At 49.9% G+C, this 27,898-nt stretch overlaps 2 protein-coding genes across 9 annotated transcripts in view; one reads left to right on the top strand and one right to left on the bottom strand.

Moving 5' to 3' along the window:
* KIAA1614 (KIAA1614 ortholog) overlaps positions 1–12,674 on the top strand; it is a 42,418-nt gene extending 29,744 nt beyond the window's left edge. For 5 of the 7 annotated variants that reach the window (XM_039881344.1, XM_039881339.1, XM_039881343.1 and 2 more), the window contains 5 exons: positions 1,611–1,767; positions 2,737–2,995; positions 5,984–6,111; positions 6,878–7,062; positions 11,447–12,674. In XM_039881344.1, the coding sequence (XP_039737278.1) occupies positions 1,611–1,767; positions 2,737–2,995; positions 5,984–6,111; positions 6,878–7,062; positions 11,447–11,640 (923 nt within the window). In that variant the 3' untranslated portion in view covers positions 11,641–12,674. Of the gene's footprint in view, positions 1–1,610; positions 1,768–2,736; positions 2,996–5,983; positions 6,112–6,877; positions 7,063–11,446 lie in introns of those variants that run through there. The other 2 variants (XM_039881340.1, XM_039881346.1) reach the window with 2 other exon arrangements.
* A 7,304-nt stretch (positions 12,675–19,978) lies between these two features.
* The window catches only part of STX6 (syntaxin 6), a 33,050-nt gene continuing 25,130 nt past the window's right edge, over positions 19,979–27,898 (bottom strand). The window contains exon 8 of one of the 2 annotated variants that reach the window (XM_039881338.1): positions 19,979–25,723. In XM_039881338.1, the coding sequence (XP_039737272.1) occupies positions 25,647–25,723 (77 nt within the window). In that variant the 3' untranslated portion in view covers positions 19,979–25,646. Of the gene's footprint in view, positions 25,724–26,741; positions 26,858–27,898 lie in introns of those variants that run through there. The other variant, XM_039881337.1, reaches the window with a different exon arrangement.

The following is a 27,898-nucleotide window of genomic DNA, read 5'->3' as shown; positions in this document are numbered from 1 at the left end:
CCCTTGGAGACCCCTCCCCACTGGAGCAGCAGAAGCTGCTCTGCCAGAGAAGTTGGTGGTGGGTCTGTGGACTGGATGCCGGGTTCAACATCAGCCTGGAAGTGGTTTAACTAACTCTCCCTGGGAAGGCAGAGCATGGGGAGGCAGTGATGATGCCTCTCACCCTGATGGGCAGGCATACAGAAGCTCCAAGCTCTGGTTTCTGGTCTGGGCTGTAAGAATTTTGCTACTGGCAGAGCAGGGGGAGGGAGCAGCTCCAGGATTTACTATATATGCTTAGAGCAGTAAATGCCAAATAATCAGATGGTTGAGGCCCTTCCCTTCAACATCTTTATTTCATTCATTCATTCATTCATTCATTCATTCATTATTGATTGAGAACCTGTTACATGCCAGGTACCATACTTAGCACTGTGGGGAATGAATGCATAAATGAATTAATTCAGCAGGAATCCTGCCCTTGAAACCTTCTGTGGCCGGGCACAGACATGCTGTCCGGAGGACATGGCAACCAGCAGGCAGAGCTCCTATAAGTAGTGCTTAGGTTGCTCTCTGGCGCCTGAGCCCTTCCAGACCCCCCTGGCCTTGCTGGGCAGCCTGGTAGGTTTCAGCAGGCAAAGGATGTAGGATGTCACCTCTGCCCTTGGAAGGGGTCCTCATATTGTTGGCAAGTCCTTCGTGGTATGACTACTCAGCCACTCACTCTTAGGCAGAGGTAACAGGCCTGCCCCACACGCCTTCACCTTATCGCTCCCATAGCCCTGGCAGCCCCCAGGCTGGGGTGGCTCAGGAGGGATCCAGGGCTTGGAAACAGTGGAGGAAGAGAGGGCAGGCCGTCCTGACCCTACCAGGGATGTAGCTGCCAAGCCGCCTCCTGCCCCAGAGTTCTGGCTGCCCTCCCCACTGCACACAGACAGACATTTTCCCTCTCCCTCCCTTGCTCATGTGAAACTCAAAGAAGCAGCCCCACCCTGAGACACCTCTGCCCATGCTAAGGTGTGGTTTCCTTCCTTCAGTGGGCTCTAGACTGGCTGCTGGCTGCCCTGAGCCACTTCCTGTGGGGCTTCTGTTCTGAGAGTTGCTGACCTTTCTGCAGCCCAGCCTTCATCTCCTTGGGCCTGGAGCAGAGGCCTGGGGGACACTCCTCTCATTAGCCAGGAGGTCCTGGGCATGTCACTTAATCCCTCTACTCCAGGCTCTTCTGCTGTAACCTGAGGGTAATAATACAACCTGTCTCCCAGGAGCCTATGAAATAATCTCTGTGGAGTATTAAACTCATTGCCCAGCACATCTTAGATGCCCCAGGAATACAAACATTTCCCCTGTTCCCAACTATGTCTCTTTATAGAAGGGACACGACTTATCACAAGCAGCACTTTCATTTCATAGGCATTTATTAATCAGCTGCTGTGTTGGGGTCAATGGGGTGACAGCATTAAAAGAGACTCCGTTCCTGCTTTGTGGGTCTCACCACTGCCTTCAGTGCTCTCCTGGGGCCTCTCTCCAGCTTCCTCTGGCTCTCCTGCCTCTGTGTTGGGAATGTCCCCTCCCCCCACCATGACCTGTGGGGATAGGGCAGTGACACAAGAGGTCTGCTATGGTTGTTGCAGGAGGACTCCCAGACTTTCTCAGCTCTGCAGGTGTTGGTACCATCAGCTCCATGGGTGTCACCCTCTCCTTGGCCTCAGAGGAGCCAGAGTCTAGCCAGGAACCAGAAGGAGGCCAGCAAAGGACAGAGTCAAGTTCCAAAGGGCCTGTGTCATCCCGGTGAGTGACAGGAGCAAGAGCTCTGACTGTAGGAGGTGGGGGACCGGGGATGCTAGGTGAAGAAAGAGCCTTCCTGGAGTAGTAGCCTGACTGACCTCACTGTTCCCAAGTCCTCGGAGAGTTCTCAGACTTACTGTCAAGTATGGCGCCCCAATATTCCTTTCCCAACCATTTCCAGTCTAATGTACTTGATTATTCATTCACCGAACATTCATTGAATGGCTTCGAGCTCCAGGTACTTTGCTTGCCACAGCTGGCCAGCCAGTCCCAGCCCTCAAGGTGTTCCAGGATGGAGCAGTCTGTGTGAGAGGACTTGCTCTTGGCTCTGGGCTTGGAGACAACCAGATGCTGAGGACACAGCCCGCATCCCATTTCCCTTCTCTCTTAAGCTTGAGGTCTGAGTTCTTGCTCTGGGGCCTAAAAGTCTTGGTGAGCCAGTCCTCTGGCCGGGCCGTCTCTTCTCCACTGCGCATTGTTCCTGGTGACCTGTGGCCCAAGGCTTCACGAGCCACTGAGAGTGAAGTCTCCATCTCCAGCCCTGTGTGCTCTGCTTCACCCTACTCGGCAGTCACTGGTAGTTTCTCTCCTTTGTTTCCTAGTCTGCGGTTCATAAGTTCCTGAGAGTAAGGACCTTATCTGTCTTTTTTACCACTGTTCTAGTACCTACAAGAGGCCTAGAAGGGGTTCTCAAGAAATAGTGAATGAACAAATTAATGAATGAATGATCGGGTGAACCCATCATTGTGTATGACACCAAAGGTCTCTTATCTGAGCTGTTCTCCCTAAAAGCTGCCCAGGCAGACTATCCCACGGAAGTCCACTCGGCCTTTCTTTCTGCGGCCTGGCTGTCACTTCCTTCACAAGGCATTGGTGCTGACCTACCCAGGGCCCATGGGACCCTAAGGCGCAGTCTGTCCTTGCATCCCCCAGCCCTCTCCCACCCATTTCATGTCCACCCTTGCGTTTCAGAGCACTACTGGGGGCCAGTGCAAGACCCAGCTCACCCTCAGCTGCCCCTTCTGACAGGAGCAAGAAAAGCAATAGCAGCATCGCCTCCACTCTGGGGCTGAAAAAGTTCTTCCTGGCCCTGGGCCAGGGCACGCGGCCCAAGTTTGGCAAGTCCCGCAGCTACAGTGTGGAGCAGCTGCAGCCCCCTGTACCTGGCCCAGCCTCACACGCCAGCACCTTCGAAGTGAAGAGAGCCCCATCATTACAATCCCTGCATCTGGTGAGTCCTGAGGGCCCAGCCAAGCATATGTGAGGCCAGCGGTGGCAGAGCCCATTGGAATGAAAGGTGAGAGGTGCAAGGAGAAATGAAGTGCTGAAGAGGCTGCCCGGGGAGGCCAAGGTAGAGAAAGGGAAGCCTCTGGCCTCCCAGTAGCTGATCCTTGAGGCTTGGGCTCCCCGGACACAGTGCGTGTAGCAGCATCCCAAACTTCTGTTCCTCCGCCAGCTATCCCGACCTGGACTCATCCTAGAGTCCTCCCTCTCCTCGCCTCCCAACTCTGCCACCTTGCCACGACTTGGATTCTACTGCTTGGTCATTCTAGAACCTTCTTCACGTCCACAGCAGCTCTTAGTCTAGCACAAATCACTTCACACCTAGATTATCTCAACAGCCTTCTGACTAGATGCTGTGTCTTTCTCCAGTGGCTTTTAGAGTAGTCCTTTTGATCTACATATCTGGCCTTGCCAACCCCTTGCTCAACACCGGCCACTGGTCCCTTGTCACCCTCAGGATAAAGTTCAGGTCACTTGACATTGCCAAAGGGTTTCTGTGATCTGACTGCTTCCATCTCTCATCACTCTCCGAACAGTCAATCCCAGCTATCCTTGACCTGGCAGTTCTGTAATCAGGCCACACACTGTCTAACTGTGGACCTTCATCTGAAACGTTTCTCCCACCTTCTCTACCTGCTCATGTCTGCTCCTCCACTGACGCTTCAGCCATCGCTTCCTCCAGGAAGCCGCTTCTAACCCCCTTCCTCGGGCTGAGCTGGGGCCCTCTGCTCTGTGTTCCCAACCTGTCCTGGGCTTCCTTCCTTCATGGAACTTGTCACAGAGTATTTTAATTTATTTTTGTCTGTTTCTCCTTACTGGAGTGTGAATTCTTTGAGCAAACACCACTTGGTCTTTCTATTCCCAAGATTTAGTACAATGGCAAGTAGAGCAGACAAACTCAGTACACAGTGAATGAGTGAGTGAGTGAACTCAGGGCAGCGTGCTGAAGTTCTCCCTCCCCACTTGCTAGAGAGTGAACAACAGAAGCTCACTAACTCTCAACCACGTTTCTGGAACCCCCATTCCGTTCCAGGCGTTCTTGGGTGTTGTTTGTTCTTCTGTTCCTTGCCTCTCACCACTGGGCAGAACGAAGCAGGAGATGGTGGTCTGAGGCATTGTAGCCTTTCATCTTCAGGCTGAAGTAGGGGAGAGAATGCAGGCTGAATGAAAATTCCATTGATTTTCTGGCACTGGGAACGCTACCTGATACACGGTCAGAGCTCAATAAATATTTGCTGGGTGAATGAATGGAGGCAAAGTGATCATAAGCTGGGAAAAGGAGCCCAGAGTGACACTGTGCTCTAGAAATTGCCTTTCCTCATAAAGTTAGATTTGTCCCCTGTGTGTCTGAGCCAGGGCGCCCAGGTGTGTTGCCCTCGGAGCTTTGGTCTCTGTAAACCTCGAGGGAAGTGACACGATGTTAGTGTAGTAGAGAGATTGTGGGCAGTGTAAGCCAAGTGGGCAAAGATAGTAAGCTGGCAGAGGAAGTGAGGGAGCAAGCGCAGGGAGGACTGAGCAGCAGAAAAATGTTCAAAAATTGAAAAAAAAGATAAAAGAAGAATCAGTCTCACCCAGAAATATTTATGACATAGCTCAGGGTGAACTTCTTCCTGTTAGGCTGCTGCACTGCCAAGATGTCTGTGCCGAGAGGGTGGGCGGATGCTGCAGCAGTGTGGGTTTCATTTTGCCCTCCGGGGTGGGCAGTGGCTGTGTTCTCACACCCAACCACGCTAGCTACTCCCACATCCTCCAGTGGCTGTGGCTCTTTGACCTGCATCTGGAAGGCTCTTCTCCCCTCTCCCCTTTCCCCAGGGAACTTCTGCTTGGCCTTCAGGTCTAAGTTAAACATGACTTCTCCCAGGGAGTCTTCTTAAGCTCTGATGCAAGTCAGACCCCCTCTTAAGTTTCTTGATAACATGCCTTACTCCCTTAGAGTATGGATGCCCAACATAATAAGCGCCTGTAGCATTTATTCAAAAGCCTGCTTCTCCAGGCTCCGTCTCTGCCGCTCCCACCTTCTGCCTTCAGAATGGCCTCCTCATTGGGTCAATTTCTAGAAAACAGATCTGATCTTGTAACTCTTCTGATTGATATCACTCAGGAGCTCCTTAGCAGGCCAGGTAAGATTCTTCCAGGGCTGGCCCCTGGCTCCAGCCCATCTCCCATCATCTCTGCAGCCTAGCTGCCCAGACCATGAGTATGTTCCAGAACCTACCATGCTTTCTCTAGTGTCTCCATGTCTTTGCATCTACTGTTTCTGCTTCCTGGAGCACCCTACCTCTGTCTTCACCTGAAGAGTTCATGCTTCAAACCTCACTCAGGTGTCAGCTCCTATAGTGTCCCCAAACCTCCTAAGCCAAACAAAGTCTCTCTCTGCTTCCTTGAACATCGCCCACACCTCCAGCCAAGCACTTACAACTGCACTTAGGGCTTTTAACTTATCTGTGCTCACCCCACCCCCATCAGTGGGAGAACTCCTTGAGGTATTTATGTTTTGTCTTTTCCATCTTTTTACTCACAATGTTTTAAGGTGTAGACTTAGATAAAAATTTTTGAATGCAAGTGATTATAAAAGGGATACTAACGAATCACAAAACAATATTTAAGATTTTAACTCTAAATTTGTGGTTACTATTCTATAATTAATTTGCTTTCACTTTTTTCTTAAAAAATAGATTTTCTTAATAAATGAGATAATTAGTATTATAGGACTAAACTGTTATTTCAGGAAGGATATTGAAGTTTCAGATCACCTATGTAGGCCCACCTACTTGAGTAAATTATAGAGATTCCTGTTGAGCACTTTGAAGTAATGACAAAAACTCAAATCATTACTTTCAAAGAGGGCCCTCAGGTTCACCGTTGGGGTCAGGTCTCTGTCAGCCCCCTTCCCCAGTGGCTTGTCTCACCTGCAATATTGGACCTTTACCACTAGGTGTCACCCTCTCACCAACATCGGAAAGCTGCCTCCCTTCAGAACCTTCATTCTCTGCTGAGCAGCAAGGTGGACCGGTCCAGCCTCTACCTGGTAGAGGAGCCAGGGGATCACAGTGCAGCTGGCAGGTAAGAGTGGACAAGTGAGCAAGTGGTTTGGAGGATAAACTCAGGGAATGGACAGTGGAGCTCTAAGCCTCTTTCCTGCCTCAGCTGTATGGCCCTGAATGGGGTCTCACTGAGAGAAAGGGAGGCTAACTCCTGAGCCTCAGATGCCACAAGAGTCTTGGAGCCCATACCTCGGTGCCCTTGCCTTGTGCAACTGAGCTCTGAGGAGATGTGGGGTTAGAGTTGGAGGGTTTGATTCCTCCGTCTCTCTACTATCTGATGACATCTTGAAATCGGAATGTTCAGAGAGCTTCCTTAGCCTAGCTAAAGACCCAATTAAAGGTCCAGAGACAGGGACCTTCAAAGAGGCCCTTGACCTGTGACCTTACCTGAGGAAATCCCACCCTCTCTGATGAGACCCTCTAGGCTAGCTGCCCTTACCTGGGGCTCCATGGAGAGACTTCAGGGAGTCTGTTAACGGCTGGAAATTTTATATAAAAGTATAGCTTTCGTTAGGTTCTTAAAGAGGTCTCTGCACCCCAAAAGATTAAAAACCGGTGCTCTTGGGCAGGGGGCTTCTAGTTCTGTAGCAGGCTCTAAAAAGCCTCAGATAACTGTGGGAACCCACTGGGGTCAGCCCGAGCTGGCTCTTTATGCCAGGTAAGACCCATGGTGCCCCAACTTCCAGAGCTGCCAGTCGAGAGACAGCAGTCATCTTTAAGCCAAGGTGTGGTGGGGACCCAGAGCTCCGACCTCTTTGCCCTCACTGTCTCTGGTCCGCTGGCAGGTTAGCCAGGGCCCTGCCCCGGCGCGCTCTCAGCGTGGAAGATGTGGGTTCCCCCAGCCTGGCTCGCACAGTGGGCCGCGTGGTGCAGGTGTTCCCAGATGGCACCAGCCAGCTGCAGCTACAGCGCTCCCCGGAGGGCACCTTTGGCTTCTGCGTGGCCTCTGGGGATGGGCGCCGGGACTCAGGTATGCCCCCTCAGCTTTCTGGCCTCCACAGACCTGGGTTCTTTGCAAACCAAGATGGTGCCTTTTGGCTGTGCTCAGAGGATTCTTCTGAGCAGTGGAGCTCTGGACTCAGAGAACTTCTTATCGAAAGGACTAGGGTTCTCCCCACGGGGGCTCTTTCTAAAGGGTCAAGGTGTGGGGCTACTGGGGTGGGTAGCTGTTGGCAGGCTTGACGCCACTGTCCTTCCAGTGTCTGTGGACATTCTCAAAATCAGAATTTCAAAGGCCGACTTTTCATGGCGAGTGTCAGAGATGGTTTGCGCTTGCCTTTCTCAGAGGCAATCCCTTTGATGTGGCTGATGTGTTTAAACGGTTCCCCTCTCCAGCTGCTGAGTGTGTCTGGGCACATGGAGTGTGCCTTCCTGTCTGTGCACCCGGGTCCCTTCCTCAGGGCTGGCTCCTGAGGGTCATGGTCACATGTATCCTGACTCCCAGGCCCTGGCCGGGTTGCCCACTGGGTCTTGAGTCAACGCTGGCAGGGTCAGAGAGGGGCTCTGGACATCCTTCTGTACCCTGACCAGTTTTCAGCTGCCTTTTACCCAAGGTCTGTTGTCCAGAATTCACCTCAGGGTGAGGAGCCCTGAAAGGTATTTCCCAGACAAGATGAGCAGGAAAGGAAGACAGGCATGCTAGAGATGGGAAGGAGGGGAGAGGGAGAAAAATGAGAGAAGGAGAGAGACAGACACAGAAAAACTGCCCTAGCTGGGCTCTGCTAAGGAGGGTTTAATGCTGTGCTTTGATCTCCTAGGTCACAGTTATTTAACCTGGAAATAAATCTGCCTGCTGCCAAATTTGTAGATAGCAGCAAGTTTTTTGCATCTGGCCTATCATTCATTGTATCAATAAATATATATTGAGCACTTGCTAGGTATTGTTGGGACTGGAATCACAGCAGTAAATGGAATGGGCAAATCCCTGTCCTCGGGAGCACACATTCCAGTGAGGGAGATAGACTATATCTATAAAAAATAGACATATTTTTATATTATATGTCTGACAGTGAAAAGTACAGAGAAACAAACACAAAGCAAGCAGGGTATGGGCCTGAGGACAGCAAATACTGTGGTGCCAGTGGGACAGCTTTTCTAAACAGACACTTGGAGTGAGGGAGGAGCCATGTGGTGTCTGGGGGACAAGCATTCCAGAAAGAGGGAGCAGCCAGAGCAGAGGCCCTACAGCGGGGGATTGAGCTCAGCCTATCAGAGGAACTGACTGCAGGTCAAGCTGAACAGTGGTGAGGGGGATAGAGACAGAGCTGAGCCCAGAAAGGGGTTTCAGCCTTCGTGCTAGGTGAGATGGGAGCCACAGGGCTGGGAGCAGAGACCGGGGTGCTCTGATTGACACTTTTAATGGGGTCACTGGCTGCTGTATTGAGAACAGACTCTAGGGGGATGCAGGTGGAATCAAGCAGACCAGTTTAAAAGCTATTTCAATAGTCCAGGAAAGAGGATGGTGGTGGCTTGGACTCAGGTGGCCGCTCAGGGGATACATGGTTGGATTCTGATTGACTTGAAGGTAGTTTTGATTCAGTTTGCCGACAGATTTTACATGAGTGTGAGAGGAAGAGAAGACAAGTTTCTCCCCATTCGGACCTCAGGAGGGTACAGCATCCTTTCAGGAAGATGGCATTTGTTTACATGTGTTGAATATCATAAAGCATTCAACAGGCTGTTAGCCACCTGGCTTTTCCTTTAGTTTCCTCTCTCCTTAGGTGAGGGGAATAGGCCCTCAAAAAAGGCAGCATGAAGGCATAGAGTTAGATAACATAGCATGGTTTATACTCCAGCACCTCCACTGGCTGTGTGACCTTGAGCACGTACGTTACTTAGCCTCTCTGAGCCTGGCACTTTTCTTCCCTTCCCTCTTCAGAAAGAGAGTATATTTGGGGAGCAAAACTCCAGATGGAGACCAGCACGATCTTCATCATTTATCAATGTGAGATCACATACAACATGTTCTCTGTGCCCCCATCCTCCCCAAAAGTCCCTTTAGGCCCCTTTGCAAGCAATGAGAGTCCCTCCCCATTGCCTGTCATGCAGTTCTGATGCATAGGGGACTGTCTGTAATTATCAAGGGCTCCTTGGGCTCTGCCCTAGTCTGCTCCTTGGGCTCTGCCCTAGTCTGCTCCAAGGGGGCCACTCACCTAGGTTGGTGAGAACTCTTCCTTGTCCTGCCCAGGTGGTGTCCTTCCCTTCCTTCTGCAGCTGGTCGTCGGATGTCACATAGAGATCCTCATGCATGCAGAATATGGCTGGTGCTGGTGTCTACTGGCTGCAGGCATTCCTCCAGCAGCCCAGAGTCACTTCTCCTGGGCCTCAGAGGGGCTGTGAGCTGGCTGAAATGTCAAGATGCTGGTTTTAACTTGATGGCTATAACATCCAATTCTGTATAAGCGTGGGAGAACAGCAAGCTTTGCCTTCTGCTTCTAATTGAGTACAACACAGAGATCATATGTCCTTAACAAAGGCCATTTCCAGCAGACAATAAATACATACAATAGCAGCCTGTCATATTTCTGTCATGACTTCTAGTTGTGAAACCCACCCCAGAGTCTCCCCAAAATGGCTGGTATGACTTCAGTGTCTGGTCTAGCTCTGGCTGCATTCTTTTGGGTTTTCTCATCACTCCCCACCTGCATGTCCTGCTGTACAGTAGCCATTTTTGCAGGCTCCACCTTACTTGTCCTTTCCCCCGTGCCGCCAACATGCAGACAGGCAGGCAAGCAGTTCAAACACCCAGACAGAAGAGGTAAAAATCTGCGCAGCCAAGATGGCAGGTATACCTTGTTGGGAGGGATACAGCCTTGCAAGAAAGGCTCAGCTTCGCCAAGAAGCACAGAAAGGGAGTTCTACAACTCATACCGGGGACAGGGAATGTGTCAGAAGATTGGATTCACTAGACCCAGAGCTACAAATGTTCGGGTACCGTGGAGGAGATTTCAATGCACTTTCAAACCAGATTTTCAGAGGGCGAGAAGCTGGGCTGAATGAAGCACCTACAGAGCTGGGTAGACTAGAGAGATGACTTCTCAGTAGTTCAAGATTTGTTAAACAGCTTCAAGCCAGAGATTGAGGAACTAGATGATATGCCCTTCCAGGTCCCTTCTAAGGAAGTCGGTTCCAGGAAAAGAAGGTGGACATAACGCATGGGCAGTTGCTTAATGTGGAGGGAGCCAGCCAGCTGAGCCTGGGCTGGGGAGCAGGGAGGGTGTTAAGGTGGCACTAAGCCGCCCCAGTGAATTCTGTAGGTGTTGTCAGCTGCACAAGGGCCATCCCTTGCAGTCCTCCAGCGAAGTGGGCTGGTGCTATCTATCAGACACCTCTGTTCACTCAGTGCGAGGCTAGGGGCTGGAAGCTTTCCCTGGAAGAGCTTGTTCCTCCTTTAAACTCTTAGGTGGAAGCAGCTGAAGGAGTTTGAAAGGTTTTCAGCAGAAGTTGAGGTGACAGGGGCTCCCTTAGCTGGACTCTCCTGCACTGTGACCCAGGAGAGGCCAGGGGAACTGGAGCAGCCCAGCCCTGAGTCCCTACAGAGCCTGTTCCATCAACGTGGGTTCCCAGAGTTGAACCCAAGAAAGGAGGAGAAGTGGGTTCTCCCCAGGCTCACCCTGCACTGTAGAGACCCTGGCATGGTCATACCAGTCAGGCAGGGCCTCTTGGGGTGGGGGAGGGGAGGATGGCGGAGAGAAGGCATATGTGAGAAAGGAAAAAGTAAGGCACCATGGCTTATATATGGAGTAGGCTTTTGATGTTTCCTGGGCTTTTGCCCAGAGGCCAACAAGTCTCAAGTGAGGAACTGTATCCAAGGAAGACTGAGGCCAGGGCTCATCCTACACAATACCGTGAAGCAAACCAGGTTTGGACCGGATCTCAGCTGCTCCAACGGTACCTTCCCCGACTCCAGCAGCTTGAGAGCAGAAATGGATCTTGTTTGTGAGTGTCACCTAGCGCAGTGCCAGGCACATCATAGGTTTTTTCTTAATTTTTAAACATTATTTTCCGCCTGCTTCTACAATCAAAGTACGTCTTAGAAAAAGTTAAGATTAGCTTATTCACACTGGGATATTTATGAATAATAACAGCTGAAAGCACTGTTTGCACTAGGGGCATTTTAAAAGAAGAGGTGAAGCAATGTAGTTATACTATGGAGATGAGAGCACTATGTGTATAAAGATAGCCGTGACTGTCAGGGAGAATGAGAGTGAGTGTGTGTGTGTGTATGTGTGTGTGTGCGCGTGCACGCGTGCGCATGTGTGTAGAAGTGTCCGTGTGCCCCACCTACCTGGTCAGCGTGCCAGAGATGCATGTCTTTAATTTTATTTGTTAAATTCTCCTGTTTTCCTTTGCAGGGTTCTACGTGCAGGAGATGGCTGATGCGAGCACAGCCAAGCTATACTCGGGGCTGCTGGGGGTGGGGGATGAGATCCTCGAGGTGAACGGAGCCAAGGTTGCTGGGCTGGGCTTGGCTCATGTTAAAGAGCTCCTGGCCCACGAAGAGAGCTTATCACTCCGTGTGCTGAGGCAGAGGCCTGTCCCACGGTGACTCAGAGGTGCTTTGGCTTTCACTGTCACCCCCTGGAAAGCCATGAACCACCCCAGGAGGGATGATTGAGAATGCACTGCACAAAGCTGCTTGTAAGAGCTAGGTGGCAAGTAATACTCTGGGCTGTGACCCAGCTGTGGCCTAGGGAGAAGAAAGGAGTCTGTGTGTTTTGTTTAAGGATATTAATTTATGCAAAACTAGGGGAAAAAATATGGGTGTCCCTGCCCGAGATGGTGTCAACAGCTTCCTGCACCTTTGTTGGCAGGAGGAGGAGAGAGATTCAGCGGGTCTCTCTGATGGTCCCTGAGCCTCAGTCACCTCACCCCCGAGTCCCATTCCACTCCTTGTCAAGGCCTCCTGCAACTTTCTGTACTCCATCCAGAACCAAAGAAAGTGCTGGGCCACACTGGCTTGGAGTCTGCCTATTTCAGTCTCATTTCTCCCAGCTCCTATTTGACACTTTTGCTCTCTTTTCAGAAGTGAGTGTAGTGTCTTATAATAACAGCCTTACAGCCATTGACCACATATTCCAAACCAAAAATTGGAACATGTGATCTGGTATGAGAACATCTAGGAGATATTATTTGGTAGCCAGAATATTAAGAATTTATGGGATATAGAAGGTTGAGGGAAAAAATGAAACCAATTTCAGGGAAGTGTAGGTGTGGCCAGTGAGATTAGTCAGGCCAGGCTTGTCCCCATTGCTCTGCCCTCTGCCTCTACCCAGAACAAGGCTGGAGCTACCAGAGCCTGGCCATGAAGGCATGTCTTCCCTTTTCTGTTGAGCTGGGACACTGGGCTACAGCTGATGTCAGGCTGTCTCCAGCTACAAGCTCTCTATTCAGACTCCCCGATGGCAGCTGTGGGTGGGCTGGCCAGCAGGGAGATGATAGGGTACAGGCTGAGGGGATGGGCTGTCCCACTTGGCTGCTTTCCCTCTCCAGGCCTGAACACTGCCCAAAAGGTTAGGACTCTCTGGAAGTGGATGGCTGTGTGTCAGTCTTAAATTATTAAAAAGCAAAGATGAAGCTGAATCTTCTCCAATCCTGAATTATTATATTCTGGGCTGGATGCTCACTTGACCTTCACTAGCTGTGGGTCCTAGGGTGGGGTAGGAGGAGGGAGGACAAAGGCACAGCAGTGGGCTGTGTTGGACATGCCAGAGGGGAAGGCTAAGGAGGCACCCAGGACAGCCAGGGTCAATGTAGTAGCCTCCAGAGTTAGTAATCAGGCTGGGAGAGGAGCCCTGGGCAAGGTGCATTTATGAGCAGGAGACTGAAGCTAAGGGGCCTTGAGTAGCTGCAACTGGCAGGTGAAGTGGGCAGCTCAAGTCTGTTTTAGAGCTTGGCTGGGTGCAGGCTGTGGTTAAAAAAACAAACACAGCCTTCAGAATCAGGTTAAAATGAGTGTTGCTGCAGCTTTCAGGGACCAAAGTTACTGAAGGAGACATGTGGCCTGAGGGAAGGGCAATGGAGAGGGGACGGCAATCCTGTGGAGTGTGTGTGTTCTCTCATTTTAGGGTCTTGTCTGCAGGAGCCAATTAAAACCCCTCTTTACTGCCAGTGGAGGCTAGTAGATGAGGCGCACGGCAGGGGCAGGATGGGAAGGCTGAGCCAACCTGGGATGGGGGATAAAGAAGAATGGGAGGCTCTAGGAGGTGAGCAGTGGGCCAAGGAAATAAGTACTCAGGCCTTCAGGGTGTGAAGAGGGTTCTGGGATATCTCACAGACCAACCTAGGGTTCCTGAAGCACAGAAAGAGCCCCACAGCAGCAAACTACAGGCATAGGGAAACACTGGTGACTACTACTCCTAATTCCTGACCTTGAGGTGTTGACCCAATAAGAAGTATACCTTGAAAAAAGATTTTGTGGTTAACAAGGCCCAAATTCACAATCAGAGGCTAGCAGCTATTGTTTACAGGCCTCTCCTGCACTCTACATATCAGGGAAAAGCTGAAGGCTAAGGTGCCGAGACTCCTGCATTATGTTCCTTCAGGGAGGGAAGGCACTCTGGACTGTATGTGAAGTAAACCTTATAAACAGATTCCTGGAATCCTGTATCAACCAATGGGCGGAGACCTGCCCCATTCAATGGGAATGGCACAGCTGTAGTCTAATTTGCATACTTACTGACTAATCAGAGCAGTTCCATAATGACCAATCAGAACGTGCAATTCTGACCAATCAGGTCAGTGCTATTTGGACCAATCAGACTGTGCAAACTAGGATTCCTCATTTACATAGAAATAGACCAATCAGAGACTAGGGTGGGGACCTTTTTCTATAAAAGGTGGACTCCTGATATTTTTTTTTTCCCAGCTGGGCCCACTTTGTGTGTCAGTGGGAGGCCGTTTCGGTGGTTTGCAACTGTTCATTTGTATTAAGTTTGTCTGTGTAGTCTTGTTAACGTTAGGTTGGTGGCAGCAAATTTGTTGACAGGGGTCTTGAAACTTTAGGGAAATTTATGTTAAAAGAGCTTCTAGGGGTAAAAGGCACCTCTGTTTTCTCAGTATAGTGAGGACTAGGTACCCTTGCAGCCTCGGCTGGGAAGGAATGGAAATGGAGTTGCTCAGACTAGGACGGACCGGGAAGGTCTCTAAGCATCTGCATTTATTACCTTCCAGGTACAAGGTCAGGCTCTTGAAGTGTTTTTATTTAGTCCTTAAAGTAGTCCTACCAGGCATATCATGTTTATTAGCTTCATTTGTACCAGTAGAGAACCAAGTTCAGCAACAATAATGGCATTCTGACCTGCTCCTGTCACTCAGGACCTACTCAGGACCTACTCTTTCTACTAGGGCCTCCACACAATGCAGGGGGTCGGGGGGAAGCCTGGCTAGAAGGGCATGAAGAGGGACGGTGGGGGAGGGGGAAGAGGGTTAAGGGGAGAAAGAGGGTGGGAGGGAAGGTACTCTGGACTGTGTGTGAAGTAAACCTGCTTTGCTCTAATTCCAAAGAGGCAGAAGATGCTCCTTCCTGAGGTAAAATGATGCCGGGTTTTCACTTCTGTGAGTGGGAGACACTTGGGTTCCCTCAGATATCCTTTTACCTGTCCCCATCTCTGTTGCCTGGGGTCCAGCCCTGTGTCACCCACAGGACCATCAGACCCCTCCTGCTTAGAACTAGGAGCCAGGCCACGTGTCAGGCAGGAGCTCAGGGAGATGAGAGAGAAGGCTCTACCTCAAGTGGCCATTCTAGGGGAGACGCTCAACCATTACCACATGACTAGGTGTGTGCAGCAAGAGAAGCTGGCAGCTGGCGCAGGTCTGATATGAGCCGTCAGGGATCAGCTGAGGGAAGGCGGCTTGGGAAGAGGTGTGCTCACAGCAGGGTTTTGTGAAATGAGTGGGAACTTACTGGAAGGGGAACGGAAAGGACGTTCAGGCTCAGAAAATGAACAGCATGTGCAAAGATATGTCTCGTACCTGTGTCTCACCTATACCACCCCCCCAACCCCGCGGCGGTTTAATGGGACTCTGTCCAGGCTTCCCAGAGGCACATGATATTGGGACTACACGGAACAGAAGGTGACACTAATTTTGGCCTCAGATAAGTCACCATCGTTAGGGTGACGGCAGGGGCAAGTTCAGAAGCCACCAACGCCTGTTTTGACTTGCTGGGGACGGGGCAGTTCTCTTCGCCATAGCAGACTGGCCCGTGCCAGACGAGAGCGCGTCTCCTTGGTAGAGGGTGCCCGCGCTGGATACCCAGGGAGGGGGGCCGAGGTCTGTCGCGGGCCAGCGAACAAGAGGCGACTGTGCATGGAACAACTGCCCAGCACCCACCCGCCTTTGTCCTCCTCGAGAAAGGTGACAGCTCCGACGAGGATGTCGCCTGCAAGTTGCGACAGTGGCGGGGCGGTCCTGCGGGTCGCGGCTCTGCCCTCCTTCATTTTCGTGGAGGCGGGGATGGGCCCGGCTACCCTGCCCGCCTCGGGGACGTGCAGCGGGGCACCGGCTCAGATAGTCACAGCGTGGCCGCACCCTGAAGTCCAGGGTCTGGGTTCGAGGGGAATTTACTGCAAGACATTTTGCTCAGCGCCAGAGGCCGGGATGAAGACACCCTGACTCTGCCCTCGAGGAACGCAAAGCGGGGGTGGGGCAGAGGGACAGACCCTAGGAGCTAATGGCGACGTCGCCTGGCTTGAAGCTGGCGGTGGAGGCGGTGCGTCAAGCGCCCGGGTCGAGCCAGAGCTGCAGGGAGGAGTGGGACTGGCCCCTGCGTGTCGCGGGCGCAGGGCTGGGGACCCGGTGCGTGCAGAGTCACAAGGCCTCACGAATGGCGGAGGAACCACGGGCACTGCTCAACCCGGAAATTCAGGGACGTGCGGTCCCTGCGCCGTCTCTCACCCTGTTCTATCTTTTCCGCAAATATTCCCGAGCTGTGTTGGAGACATTAAAGACACAATCCTGAATCCTTGGGGCAACTCCGTGAAGGAGGGACCACTAATTTTCTGATTGCAAACTAGGACCCTGAGACTCAGAGGTTAAGTTCATTATCTAAGGCTACACGGCAAATAATTAGCATAGACAGGATTTGAACCGGGCACTGTGAGACCCACCCACCCTCCTGAGACCCTGTGGGATTAGCCTCACTTGGAGGCCCAAGGGCAACCCCCTCCTGGGCTGCGACCAGCTCCAGGGGGCCCACCAGCGGGCGTGGCAGCTAGGCTTCAGGTTTCTTTCAGGGAAATGGGGTTGGTGCTCCCACCTGCCCGCCGACTGTGGGGGGAAAAGGACTGCGACAGATCACTTTTCAGAACAGTGTTTCTGAACTGTAGGCATAACTCACTCGTGGGTCACAAAAGCTATCTTGCAGGTCGAGACAACCATTAAAAAAAAAAAAAATTAGTACCTCTAGCAAAGGTTTTGTTTGGGAAACACTTCTTTCAGGCCTGTGTGCTGAATTGTAATTTAAAATATTGTTAACGGCCGTGCTCTGGAGGAGCCCAAGGCCCGGGGTTGCGGGGGCGGGGTGAGGGGGTGGGGGTGAGGGCGGCAGCCTGGTTCCCTGATCCTGCCCGTGCTCCATGCTCCGACCTCCTCAGGGTCATACCTTGCCTGCCAGAGGCTACTGAACCGGAAACCTTCCCGGTGGCTGGATTAGTGTGGCTGTTTGAGAGGAAGAAGCATCCTTGATCCTACATCTCTGTGGCCAAGAGGAGGCCTGTACTCCAGGGGTGGAGTGTAGTATGATTGGCCTTCCTGGTCCTCCAAACTGCCTCCAGGCAGCAGGTTCCCACGTGGGTATTCATTGGCAGGAGCTTGGGTTGTTGGTTCCCTCATCCCCACACGCCCCAACTCCACATAGCCATCTACTCATTGGCTTAGCTTATTCATGTGCCTTTGCTGGACTGCCCTTCCCCTCCCTTGTCCACCCTTGGACCCCCTGGCAGGCTTCAAAAATATTAGAGGTGCCTGCCCTGGGAAGCACTCCATGACATGTGTGTGCTGACTTTGGCCCCTGTCCTTAGCTCCCATACAATCTGGTACTAAGGGCTCTTTATTGTGGCTCTTTTCACATGGACTTGTTCGTTTATCCTACACCAAACTCACCTGGCAACAACTGGACTTCCCAGTCCATCTGCACAACCCGTTTTCCTTTCCCAAATCCCAAGGCTGGTTCTGGAGCTATTCAAAAGGCTCTGCTGTCACTGGATCCACTTCCCCTCCCGCCGCTTCCCACCATCCTCTACGAAGTCTCCTTTCCAACAGAGCCAGAGCACCTGCTTAGACATGGCAGCAGCTTTCCTTGGCAAGAATCTGTGCCCAGCTCTCTCAGGCTGTGAGTCTGACCAGGTCAGAGTGCTGGGCCCCAAGGAGGGGGCTGCTAGGATTGGCTCTGGTATCTGTCCACGGAGCCAGGCCTTAACAGCTGCCTTGCCAGGCCTGGAGGGTATCTGGGGCTCTCCTGTGGTTGCCAGGCTGCCTGTTGGGCCTGCCTTTGTCTTGTGTTTCTGCAGTCTGGGCTCAGGCCCCAACTCACAGTGTGGAGCTGCCCTTAGGGGTCTGGCCGGGTGCCGGGCACTGGGGGAGAGGCTTGCCCTGCCCTTGGGAAGCCCATATCCCCAGGTGGAGACAGCTACAGCTGTGGAAAGAGACAAACCAATGTGCCAAGGGCAACAATGGGAGCCCCAGGCAGGAGGCCCGACTCTCCACCCGGTGAGCAGAAAATCTTCCCAGAAGAGCCAGCCCCAGGCTCCCCAGCCTCCATCCAGCTCCGCCGTTATCTTAGAAACAAGGAATGTTGGCGGGCAGTGGGAGCTCACAGCAGCATGCAGATGCCACAACTTTGATTCTCATCCTGGGCTCCTCAGACTATCTCCAAGCTTTTCTGAGTTTATATAATGATGAGTTTGGCTTGCTTACTTTTTGCACATTTCCAGCCAAATAAACAAAAGCTCAAAAAAAAAAAAAAAAAAAAAGCAAGGCTGACCTGCCTGAGAGCCTTGACCAGAATTCTTGAATTCCACAGTGGGCTCAGAGGGTTTGAGACATGGCCAAGTCCAAAGCAACTGGTGTCCATGCTTTATCGTTGGCACTGCTAAGAGTTTAGCGCTTTAGTCTACCATGAACTTGTCCCACAGCTCTTTTGACTCAAGTCCTCTCCTCAGTTTTATCATTTCTGTGGCCAGAGGAGGGCTTAGTGAAACATCTGTTTATCACCACTGAAATCTGAATGGTATCTTTTCTTTTAAGGGAGGCTGCATAATGGTCCAATCAGACCTGGGTTCCGATTCTGACTACCACTTACTAGTTGTATCCTTGGGCAAATTTCTTAATTGTTTCATGCCTCACTTTTCAGATATAAAATGGGCCTCAACAATATTTCCCTCATGGGGTTGTGAGAATTAAATGCAGTGTTTTGCTTCCCACAGTCCCTAATGCCTTGGTCAAGGACCTGCCTAACAAATCAATTCAAATGTTAGCCAGAAGGACTGCTATTTTGTAATGAGTTACAAACTTTGAGAAATTTGCTCCTGGAAGTGGGTGAGCCCTTTCCAAAGGCCGGCCAAAATTAATGTGAACTTTTGTGAATGGAGACAAAGCATTTAATGGTGTGCATAGGAAGGGACATGGGGAGGGGAGGGTAGAGGGATAGAAGAAATACCACTGCAGAGGTCAGAATTGGGAGTACACATCCAAGTCCAAGGTGGCTCCTGGAGCTGTCGCTCCCCTTCTGAGAAGTGTATCGGTGGGGACTTCGTGGTCAGGCTCTGCCTGTACCTACACCAAACAGAAGCCACCGCCTAAGTTCTGGGTGTCAGCACCTTGGTCGAAGGGGCTGTGCGTGCCATTTTTGCATCAGATTTTTCAACATTTCAACATGAGCTTTCCATAAGACTCGTAGCCACTGGGGACCTTCTGAATGACACCTCTCTTGATGCACAGGAGAGCCACAAGCGGAGTCAAGGAGCTGGTAGAACTGAAATCCTCAGCCTTATGGATGCATTTCCTCCCCTTGTCCAAGCCACACAGTCCACAGTTCCCGGTGGGGCCCAGGGAAGTGATCTGCTTTTATCAGGGGATACATGTAACCATTTCTTCCTTCTGAATCGCTTCCTCCTCAAATGTGAACCAGAACTTTTCCCCTCTTAGCTGGCTATTACGACGTTAGGGGGAAATGAAGCTGAAGACTTGTGAAGCACGGGGGTGCCATTTTCTGCGCCAGGCACCAAGGGCATAGTAAGTGGCTCTGCCTCTCACCAGCTGTGTGACCTTGAGAAATTACTCGTGTCTCAGTTTCATCTGCAGATTTGAGATATTAGATGAGGAAACTTCAGTTTCATACAGCCAGTTTAAATATTAAATATGTTAATACAGAGGAAGTACTTGGAGCAGTGCCTGGCACATCATAGAAGGTACTCAGTTATCAGTGGGGATGATGATGGCAAATGGATTGATGACGATCCCTGCCCTTAGGGGGCTCAGGCAGCCTTGTCACCCTATCCCACAGAACTATGGGCAGGCTCTTTCAACTACCGATTTGGATGGCCAGTATTCTTGTTTGCCAACACTTCAATGAGAGAAATAAAGGACTCAATTTCTTTTGTATTCTAGTCTCTGCTCCCCCAGATTCTTAGTCCCTAGTGAAACTCTGTGCTGAATACATAGTATAGTTATTTTGAGATTTAAGAATCTGTATAACTAGCTCAGCCAGAGAAAGCACAATTTAGCATTCAGATCCTCCGGCAGCCACACACTTCCTACCCCACGCATATGCTCATGTCCGTGTTTATGAGTGGGCAGAAGGGAGGAAGGGAGCCGTATTCAGGTATGAAAAGAACTAAAAACAAAAATCAAACTTAAAAAAAAAAAAAAAAACAGGACAAAGGTCATGGTATCTCCATTTCTCTTTAATACTGAACAGTATTATTTATACAGTTGTAACATGATTTCGAGAGCAGAAGTAAGAAACATTACTGATAGACTTCAGGGTGTAAAAATACCACTTTTAAGGATGGCCAGTTGAGGTTTTTTTTTTTTTTTAACACAAGTATTTTAAAAAAGTTTTCAAGTGTATAGTGTCATCAAATTTTGTTTAATGTCAGGATTACAATCGAAGCCGTGGAAAGTGTTTTAATTTGCAGGGATTACTGCAGCCTAAATTCCACGATGCAGTAGCAGTGATTCTAAACACTAGAGTGGCATCAGAGTCCCCTGGTGGGTTTGGTAAACAGACTGCTGGCCCCACCCCAAGTCTGTGATTCAGCAAGCAGGGACAGGGCCGGAGCATCTGCATTTCTAGAAAGTTCCCAGGGGATACTGCCACTGCTGGTCCCACAGCACACGTGGAGACCTGCCGTGTAGAGAGCAAGGTCTGTCGGCCTGGGACCTGGGGCGAGGGCTGTAAACCTCTGGCACCAGGGCTCCGGCGCTCTGCTGAGAGGGAGGGGCAGGGGAAGCACCTGGAACCCCCCCGGGCACTTTCCATTCTAATTCTTGATCGCACTTCTTTAGTTTGTACCTTCTATTTACTTAAAAATAAAACGCTATAAGGTTATTTATCCTTGGAAGAAAAATATGACCGTTTAGTCCTGCTGAATACTGCCATGTATTACATATTCTATTTTTAAATTACATTAATTTCTAATTACAAATGAGCCCATGAAAGCATATTTCCACTTACAAAAACAAAATTCAGAATCATTTCCAGCTTGCTTTCTTTGGCCCTTTCCTGGTTTCCAGGCTACCCCTTCACCCTGGACATTGTCCCAGCCTGGGTCCGTTAGGACGTCATCGCATGGCGCTTCCAGGCAAGTGCAATAACTTATCAGTGGGCCACCTGACTGGCCTCTCCTCACCCTGTACAGACAACAGGCACAGACACTCTATTCTCCTGAGGATTAGGGCGTCTGCCTCTCTAAGAACAGACCTTAATTGCAGGGGCGCAACTGCCATTCAGGGTGGGTCTCAGCTAAAACCTACTTTCTGTAGAGCAGAGAAGAACCACCTTAAATGTGGCCCCAGCCAGGGGCTGACAGAAAGCTTGGCTAGAGTGGAGCACTGGCTGCCGCCAGGGCAAGGAAACAGGGCCCAAGAACACTGTCAGCAAACGACGAAGCTAGGTGGTCTAATTTCTAACACTCACTGAATAACTGAGTGGCTTCCATGTTTGAAAACTTACAACCTTGAAAAAGAAATGGTAAAATACGCTTTCTCACAAGGGTCTGGCTGCCGTTGGCAAATGGGGTCTGTGAAGTGCCCCCATGGAAACCAAGCCGAGGGCAGGTCATGGGGCGATCTAAGCACAGCTCCCACCCAGCCCCGGGGAAGGGCACACGTCACGTCACGGCACCAACGTACAAGCTTATGTCAGAGGAAACAAGTTCTTTTTCTTTCTTCCTCACATCCCCAATATCTGTATTATTAAAGAGACTATCAAGAACTCCCAAATATATGTAGATCGCAGCAACATGACCAAGGCGCCCCGATAACTTTCAGATTGCTTCAGTGTTTGCTCAACAGTGAAAAACATCAAAGAGCTGGGGTGAGAACGACAAGTTACGAGCAGCCTACCTAGTTACACAGCTGAGGTCAGCTTGCCCCAGACTGTGCGGGCTCCCGTGGTATGAGTCCAGAATGCAATGTACCAGACAACTCCTGTGTCTGCTGAGGGACCTGTCATCGTTTCATCTTTAAAACAGGGAAACTGAACTAAGTGATCCCAAGTCCCACTGAGTCTCCTAACCCCAGACAACAGTTTCCCAGTGAGAATGACAGACTGATGCAGGCCTTACAAGAACCGGATCTCGTTATTTTAAGCAGGAACTGCTTTGTGAAGGCTGGGAACTGGGTACGGGCAGCTGGCCATTACAGAGAGACTGACTACCTGCTCTCATCATGCCGGTCAGGTGGCTCAACTGCTCTCACACAGAAGCAGAGGCCCCAGGAAGAGCCTCTGACCGCCTCACCGCCTTTCAGTGGGCACTGTCTTTGAGAACTGACTGTGGTCAGGGATGGCGCGGACGGACAGAAGCACTATGATCAGTCCGTCTGTGATCCTTTGGTTTCACCTTCTCTCTGATCTTGATGGACAAAAAATATTCTTTAAGGAAAAAAATATTCTTAAAATATCTGGGAGAGAAAGAAATACCAGTGACTCTGAGGAAGACAAAGAGGAAGAATCACAGGAAGTGAATTCTATAGTTTAAAACTAGCTTTCCAGATAGTCTGAATTTTGTTTACAAATTCATTCCGTAGCACAAGGTAAAGCCAAACAGTCCTAAGACCAGAGTCGAAAAGCAATTCATACTTACCAGGCAGTTTTTAGATCTTCCAATGCTGTGAATTCTCTAGAAAGGTAACAGTCTCACTTTATAGACAGGGAAATTACCAAAAGAAAAATCTTGGCTCTGCCACCTTCACTTACAGAAGGTACAGCACTTAAGAGAGACAGATTTCTTTGGGAGTTAGACTGGATTTCTCTTCACAGCCCTTAATCTCACGAGGTGAGAAGGAGGGGAAGTTGCCAAGCTGTTGGCTCCCAGACCCACCAGTCTGTTTAACTCTGGCTAAAAGCAGAGAATAATGGGCAAGTTACCAAGTTTCTCCCCCGTCAGCTCTGGCATGAAGATCCTCATGTAACACACAATTGCCACACCGTGGTGCCACACAGGGAGCATTGTGATTGTTCACAGTCCACACAAAGACAAGATCAAAAATTAAGACTAAAAACTAATGGTATTTTGGTCTTCCAGTTAGATTTCCACTCTGGCCAAGTCTATTAGTGGTTCATTCCCCATTCTACCCCCAAATCTGTTGATTAGTAAAATGTTATTCCAATAAACATAAATTGAGCTTTTTCTCTGTTATCCATCACATTTTGTCAGTTCTTTAGAAATGATGAATATGGGACAAGGTGCGGAAGACTGAAGGAGAAAAGGAGCCCAACTCTGCTACAGGATGTGCTTCCAGGCAATGAGGGGTATCACTTGAGTCTGCTCTCGCCTCCATCTGTGACGCGGGGCCAAGGGACCACTTGGGTGTTCTCTAAGCCTGGTAACATCAGAATCACTATTGCGGAAATATTGTCTTCAAAAATAAACCGAAGCCCCGGGCTTGTTCTCTTTGGCCGCCAGTTTGGAGTCTGAGTGGAGAGCCTTCAATGAGCACTCACTGTGGTGACGCCCAGTCTGGGTACAACAGGCTTAGACCCAGGATCAAGCCAGTGGGGCCCCAAGTGATGCTTGGGGCAGAGCCAACTCTGACATATGTTAAGAGGATGCTATCAAAGCACAGCCTCTTCCAGGCGTGGAGACAAAAGTGGCCCTATGGGGAGAATGCATGCAGTGCTTGTGTTTTCAGAAAACGTTCTCTTTTAAAATATTTCCCTATTCAGCTTTAGCCCGTGAGTCTGGTTTACCACAGCCACTGTTTAGCTAACACCTGAAACCAGTAAGGTGAGCATGCCGATTCTAAATATATCCAAATATTGAGTAATTACGCCTCAGGGTCACAAAACCTGGTCCCTAAAGTCAAGAGAGTATCTTACTCATTAATGAGCAGGCAGGCCCCCAACAGGCCCTCCTGACACACATGACACTTCTGCAGGGCACAGTAAATCTGGTAATAACAGGACAACAGCATACCTTTTAAATGGGCGATCATGTAATTCAGACACTGGCTGCCTCACGTCACGTGGAGATTGTGGATGACAGTACTGAGACAAGGTCCCCGTTTAGTTTTAACAGACTTGTATATTTTAATGCAAATCTAAGGACTGTCCCTATTTCAAGTTTATAGAAGACTACTTGAATAAGTCTCAAAACTTTGTAGAACAAATGATCTAGTACCTGACATCCAAAGCCTTTTGTAAAATCACATTTTTTTGCTAACTTGAAAAGAAATAACTTATTTATATATAAATAAGTTGAGTATAAATGTGGATGTCAACCACCCTTTCAGTTTTATAAATCTACTTTTAGCTTTCATCAACAGGCATATTCCCTTACCTATCATGTTCCTAAATATGAGAAAATACCTTTCTTTAAAAAATCATTACATATATTTATTAAAAAGTGCAATTCAAAAGTTAGCTGGTAAATTACATCATTGCAAATCACAAAAAAGGAAAAGGAGAAGGGGAGGGGAGAAAAGCCCCAAACAAAACAAAACCCAAGAAATACAAACAAAACAAGAAAAAAAAGTTTTAAAAAGTTAGTGTGCTGAGGAATGGGCCCCAAAAGATGAGGAAACGAGAAGTCAAGGCTAGAACTCTACCCAGATGCCACTGCGCTTTCTGCATGCAAACGAGGATGATGAGATGTGCAGCGTCGGCTGCCGGGCTCGGGCTTGGGCTCCGGCTCCGGCTCCGGGACCAGCTGCTTTCCGATGTTAGGTTATTCATCAGGGAGGTTTTCAAAGTATCCTATGAACACGTGCACGTCGGAGGCATTTACAAAGTCACCAGGAGTTTGAGGTTTAGTGTCTCAGTAACTAAAACTCAACTGATACATCTGTTTAAAGTTGGACTGGCTCAGTTATTTGAACGGATGATAAAAATCGAGTTGTCATCTTAGGGAACAATACTAAGTTCACCTACTCCTTCTTGCCATTACTCACAGGGTAAGAGAAGCCTGGTCCAGAACTAGCCTTTTTTGTCATTACAGTTTCTGACTAAATGTAATAAATGTAATAAATGTACTAATCACTCCCAACCCCATCCTGCCAAGGGAGACTATCACAGGATCTTAATCCACTCAAGTGTGCCGCTCAGCAGCCATGTACTTAAGGTCATACTAAAAACACAGGTGCGCCTCTGGGGAGGTGGCCGTAGGACAGCCACGTCGACTCAGCCAGCCCGTGCCCGCCCTCCCCCAGGTGTGCACACTCGGTCCCACTGCCCTGCCTCACTTCTATTCAAGACACGGGTCGTCAGCACTTCCGAAGCCTGGTGCTTTTCATTACTCTCTATTAGTTATTCTCGCCACAGAAAAAAGTGTGCCCAGAAAAGCAATTTTGTCCCTGAAAAATGAACCACCGCATTACCTGTCGCAAACTGCTTCTGGGCCGTAACTCCATAATGACCAGCTCTCAGGGGATAAGGAAGCTCCCCCGAGAAGCAATGGAGTGGCCAGGAGCCCCATTCCCAACAGGGTTCTTCGGGGTGGGACCGGGGCTGCTCTCTGAGCAGGGAGGCGAGGGCAGGAGCAGGAGAAGAGTTGCCAGGACGGGAGGAGACAAGCAGCAGCGAACGCGAGCTAAGTCTGCAAACTGTTCTGGATCCCTCAGAGGCCCCACACGGGGGACGAGGTCCAGGGAGGCAAAGCAGTGGTGAGCTGTCCTCAGGACAGGACAGGTGACGCCTGGAGTGTGCACTTGTTTCCTCTCTTCCCGCTGGCCCCTCCAGCGCTGGGTCGGAGGAGCTGCCTCAATTGTGGGGTCACAGAGACAAAGGTCAGTGCAGACTAGGATGTCAAGAGCCGGAGGGCAGGAGCCGGCACCGTGCGCACGCTGCTCCTCCCCGGGGTCCGTGTGCAGGAGGAAGCGCGTGTGGCCCTGCGGTCACAGCACTAGGAAGAGGACCAGCACGACCAGCAGGACCGCAAAGAGGATGGCTATGGCACACCACTGGCGCCGATCTGCAAGGCAGGACACGAGGATTAGCTCTCTCAAGTACATGCCCCGAGACACAGTCACATGAAACTTAAGGCCACACCTTGAAGCAGGAAAGGGACAGAATGTGCAAATGACAGCCACAGAGAGGATCTTGAACCTGCCCAGGTGCCTGGTACTCTAACGCTGCTCAGCTCCGGCCTGCACTGCACACGCGTCTGCAACTCGGCCAGTCCCCTGGAAGCTGCCTCGTAATAAGCACGTGTCTCAAGTCTTTAATTAGAACCTGTGGCTCTGAGCTTTCTGCTGGTTACTGTGTCGCTGGAAACAGTGCTGGCGCTGGCATTACAGATCAAAGCCCATCTGCTTTACCCTCCACCAAAGTCAATTTAATTCAACAACCCTGTTCTGCTCAGTGAGCACCACGGGAGGATGGAAAGGAGACAAACGCTACTGCTGGTCACTCCAGGAAATGAAGAGCTGGAAAAGCAAGCCCAAGCAACCATCAAGTTCACACCACACCTCGTCAAGACACAGATGACTTAACCCGTAACCGTGTTAAACTAACTCACACAGCTTCTCTAAGTGAAAGTGAACTGTCTTTTCTGAAACTTTCTACCCTACTGACAATTTAGAACAGGCACAGGAAACTGTGGCTAGAGTCTGCCGAAATAGCTGAGAGCAAGGAGGCCCTGTGGGACAGAGGGGTCCACACAGGCCCCGGGGGGGAACCCCAGCTGCAGCCCACAATCCTGACTCTGGTGGCCCCCCCTAACGCTACAAGGGCTGTTTCACAGGGCTGTCGGGAGAACTAAATGACATAAATACCCTCACACACGCTGTTGGAGCACACACTTGGGGCACAGGGTGCTGTGGTCATCAGGATGGTTTCTTTTTTCTTTTTTTTTAGGCGAGGCAACCCTTGGTCGACCTCACAGATGGCAAGGATCTTGTCAGCTTATAATACTTTAGTTTTTATTTTTTATACCTACAGCACCTGGTCTTCCTAGGTGGTCTCTCATCCAAGTACTAACCAGGCCTGACCCTGCTTGTTCAGGGTGGCATGGCCGTAGACAGGATGGTTTCTTAATGTGAGCAGATGTAGAAAGAATAAGTGGTCTTTCCATTGATGAGTCCTGCCGTTTCCACAGTGGGTCAGACTGAGAGAAAAGAGTTTCACTAGCTTATGAAAATGTAATCAACTGCTAGAAATACGGGTTCCGTTTAAATAACTGTAAATGTATACCGATTCATCAGAAGTTTATTCGAAAGCCTGAAGATTTTAGCACACCATAGCTATTGAGAATCACATTATAAAAAGGTCTGAATCTAAGAAAACAGATCATCAAACCTTCCACAAGGCAATGCTAAGTCCACAAAACATAAACTTAAATTATTTAAATGTCCTGGAGAACAAAATCTTAAAAGCAGCCAATGGAACGTCCACTAAATGATAAAAGTGAAGCTAAAACCTTCTTAGTGGTGGCCACCCTGCTCTGCACGGTCCCACAGGCTGGGAACGTGCTTGCTGTGATTAGGGCAAAGACCACCGCTCTCTGTTTCCTTTCTGAATGAAGCAGGACTGTTCCAAAGAGGCAGAGTTGGCCTACATCAGACATTTACTATTTTTAATCTGTTTAACTATCGCTTCAGTGGTCAAGAAAACTCTAATATCTAACATTCTCTCATCTGTTTAAAGTGTTTATAATAACTTAAAACCACTCTCATTAAATTAGTAGATATTCTCCCAGGACAAAACAGTCAAGGTAACTGCTTCCTAACTACCCCACCTCTAATCTCACACCCTAATTCCTACACTTACCCCCCACCCCTAGGCAGCCTCCCATATTCAAACGCAGATTTCCACTTTTTAGTTTTCCATCAGCCTCTACCAAACCCAAACACCCTCCCACTCTCCAATCACTTTCTCCTCTGCAATTGCATCATAAATAGGGATTTTCATCAAGGAGAACATCCATCGCACAAGCTAGCACAATCCAGGAATGCTCCTTTAAGGCTACTTACCTTTGAAGTGGTTAAGTTGCTTCTTTGAAGCATGAACTAGGTAACCCTAGGGAGCTGTTACCGAGCTGACTTCTCCCTAGAAGGGGTGGGGACTAACCACAAGGGCTTTTGTGACCTCAAGTGAGAAGTCCTAACCACTCAAGTGAGAAGTCCTAACCAGCTTTCTCCAAGGTCAA

Source organism: Pteropus medius, unplaced genomic scaffold (genome assembly GCF_902729225.1).
Source record: "Pteropus medius unplaced genomic scaffold, Ma_sr-lr_union100, whole genome shotgun sequence".
NCBI classification, from domain to species: Eukaryota; Metazoa; Chordata; class Mammalia; order Chiroptera; family Pteropodidae; genus Pteropus; species Pteropus medius.
The sequence above is the reverse complement of the archived record's forward strand: the minus strand, read 5'-3'. Positions and strand labels throughout refer to the sequence as shown.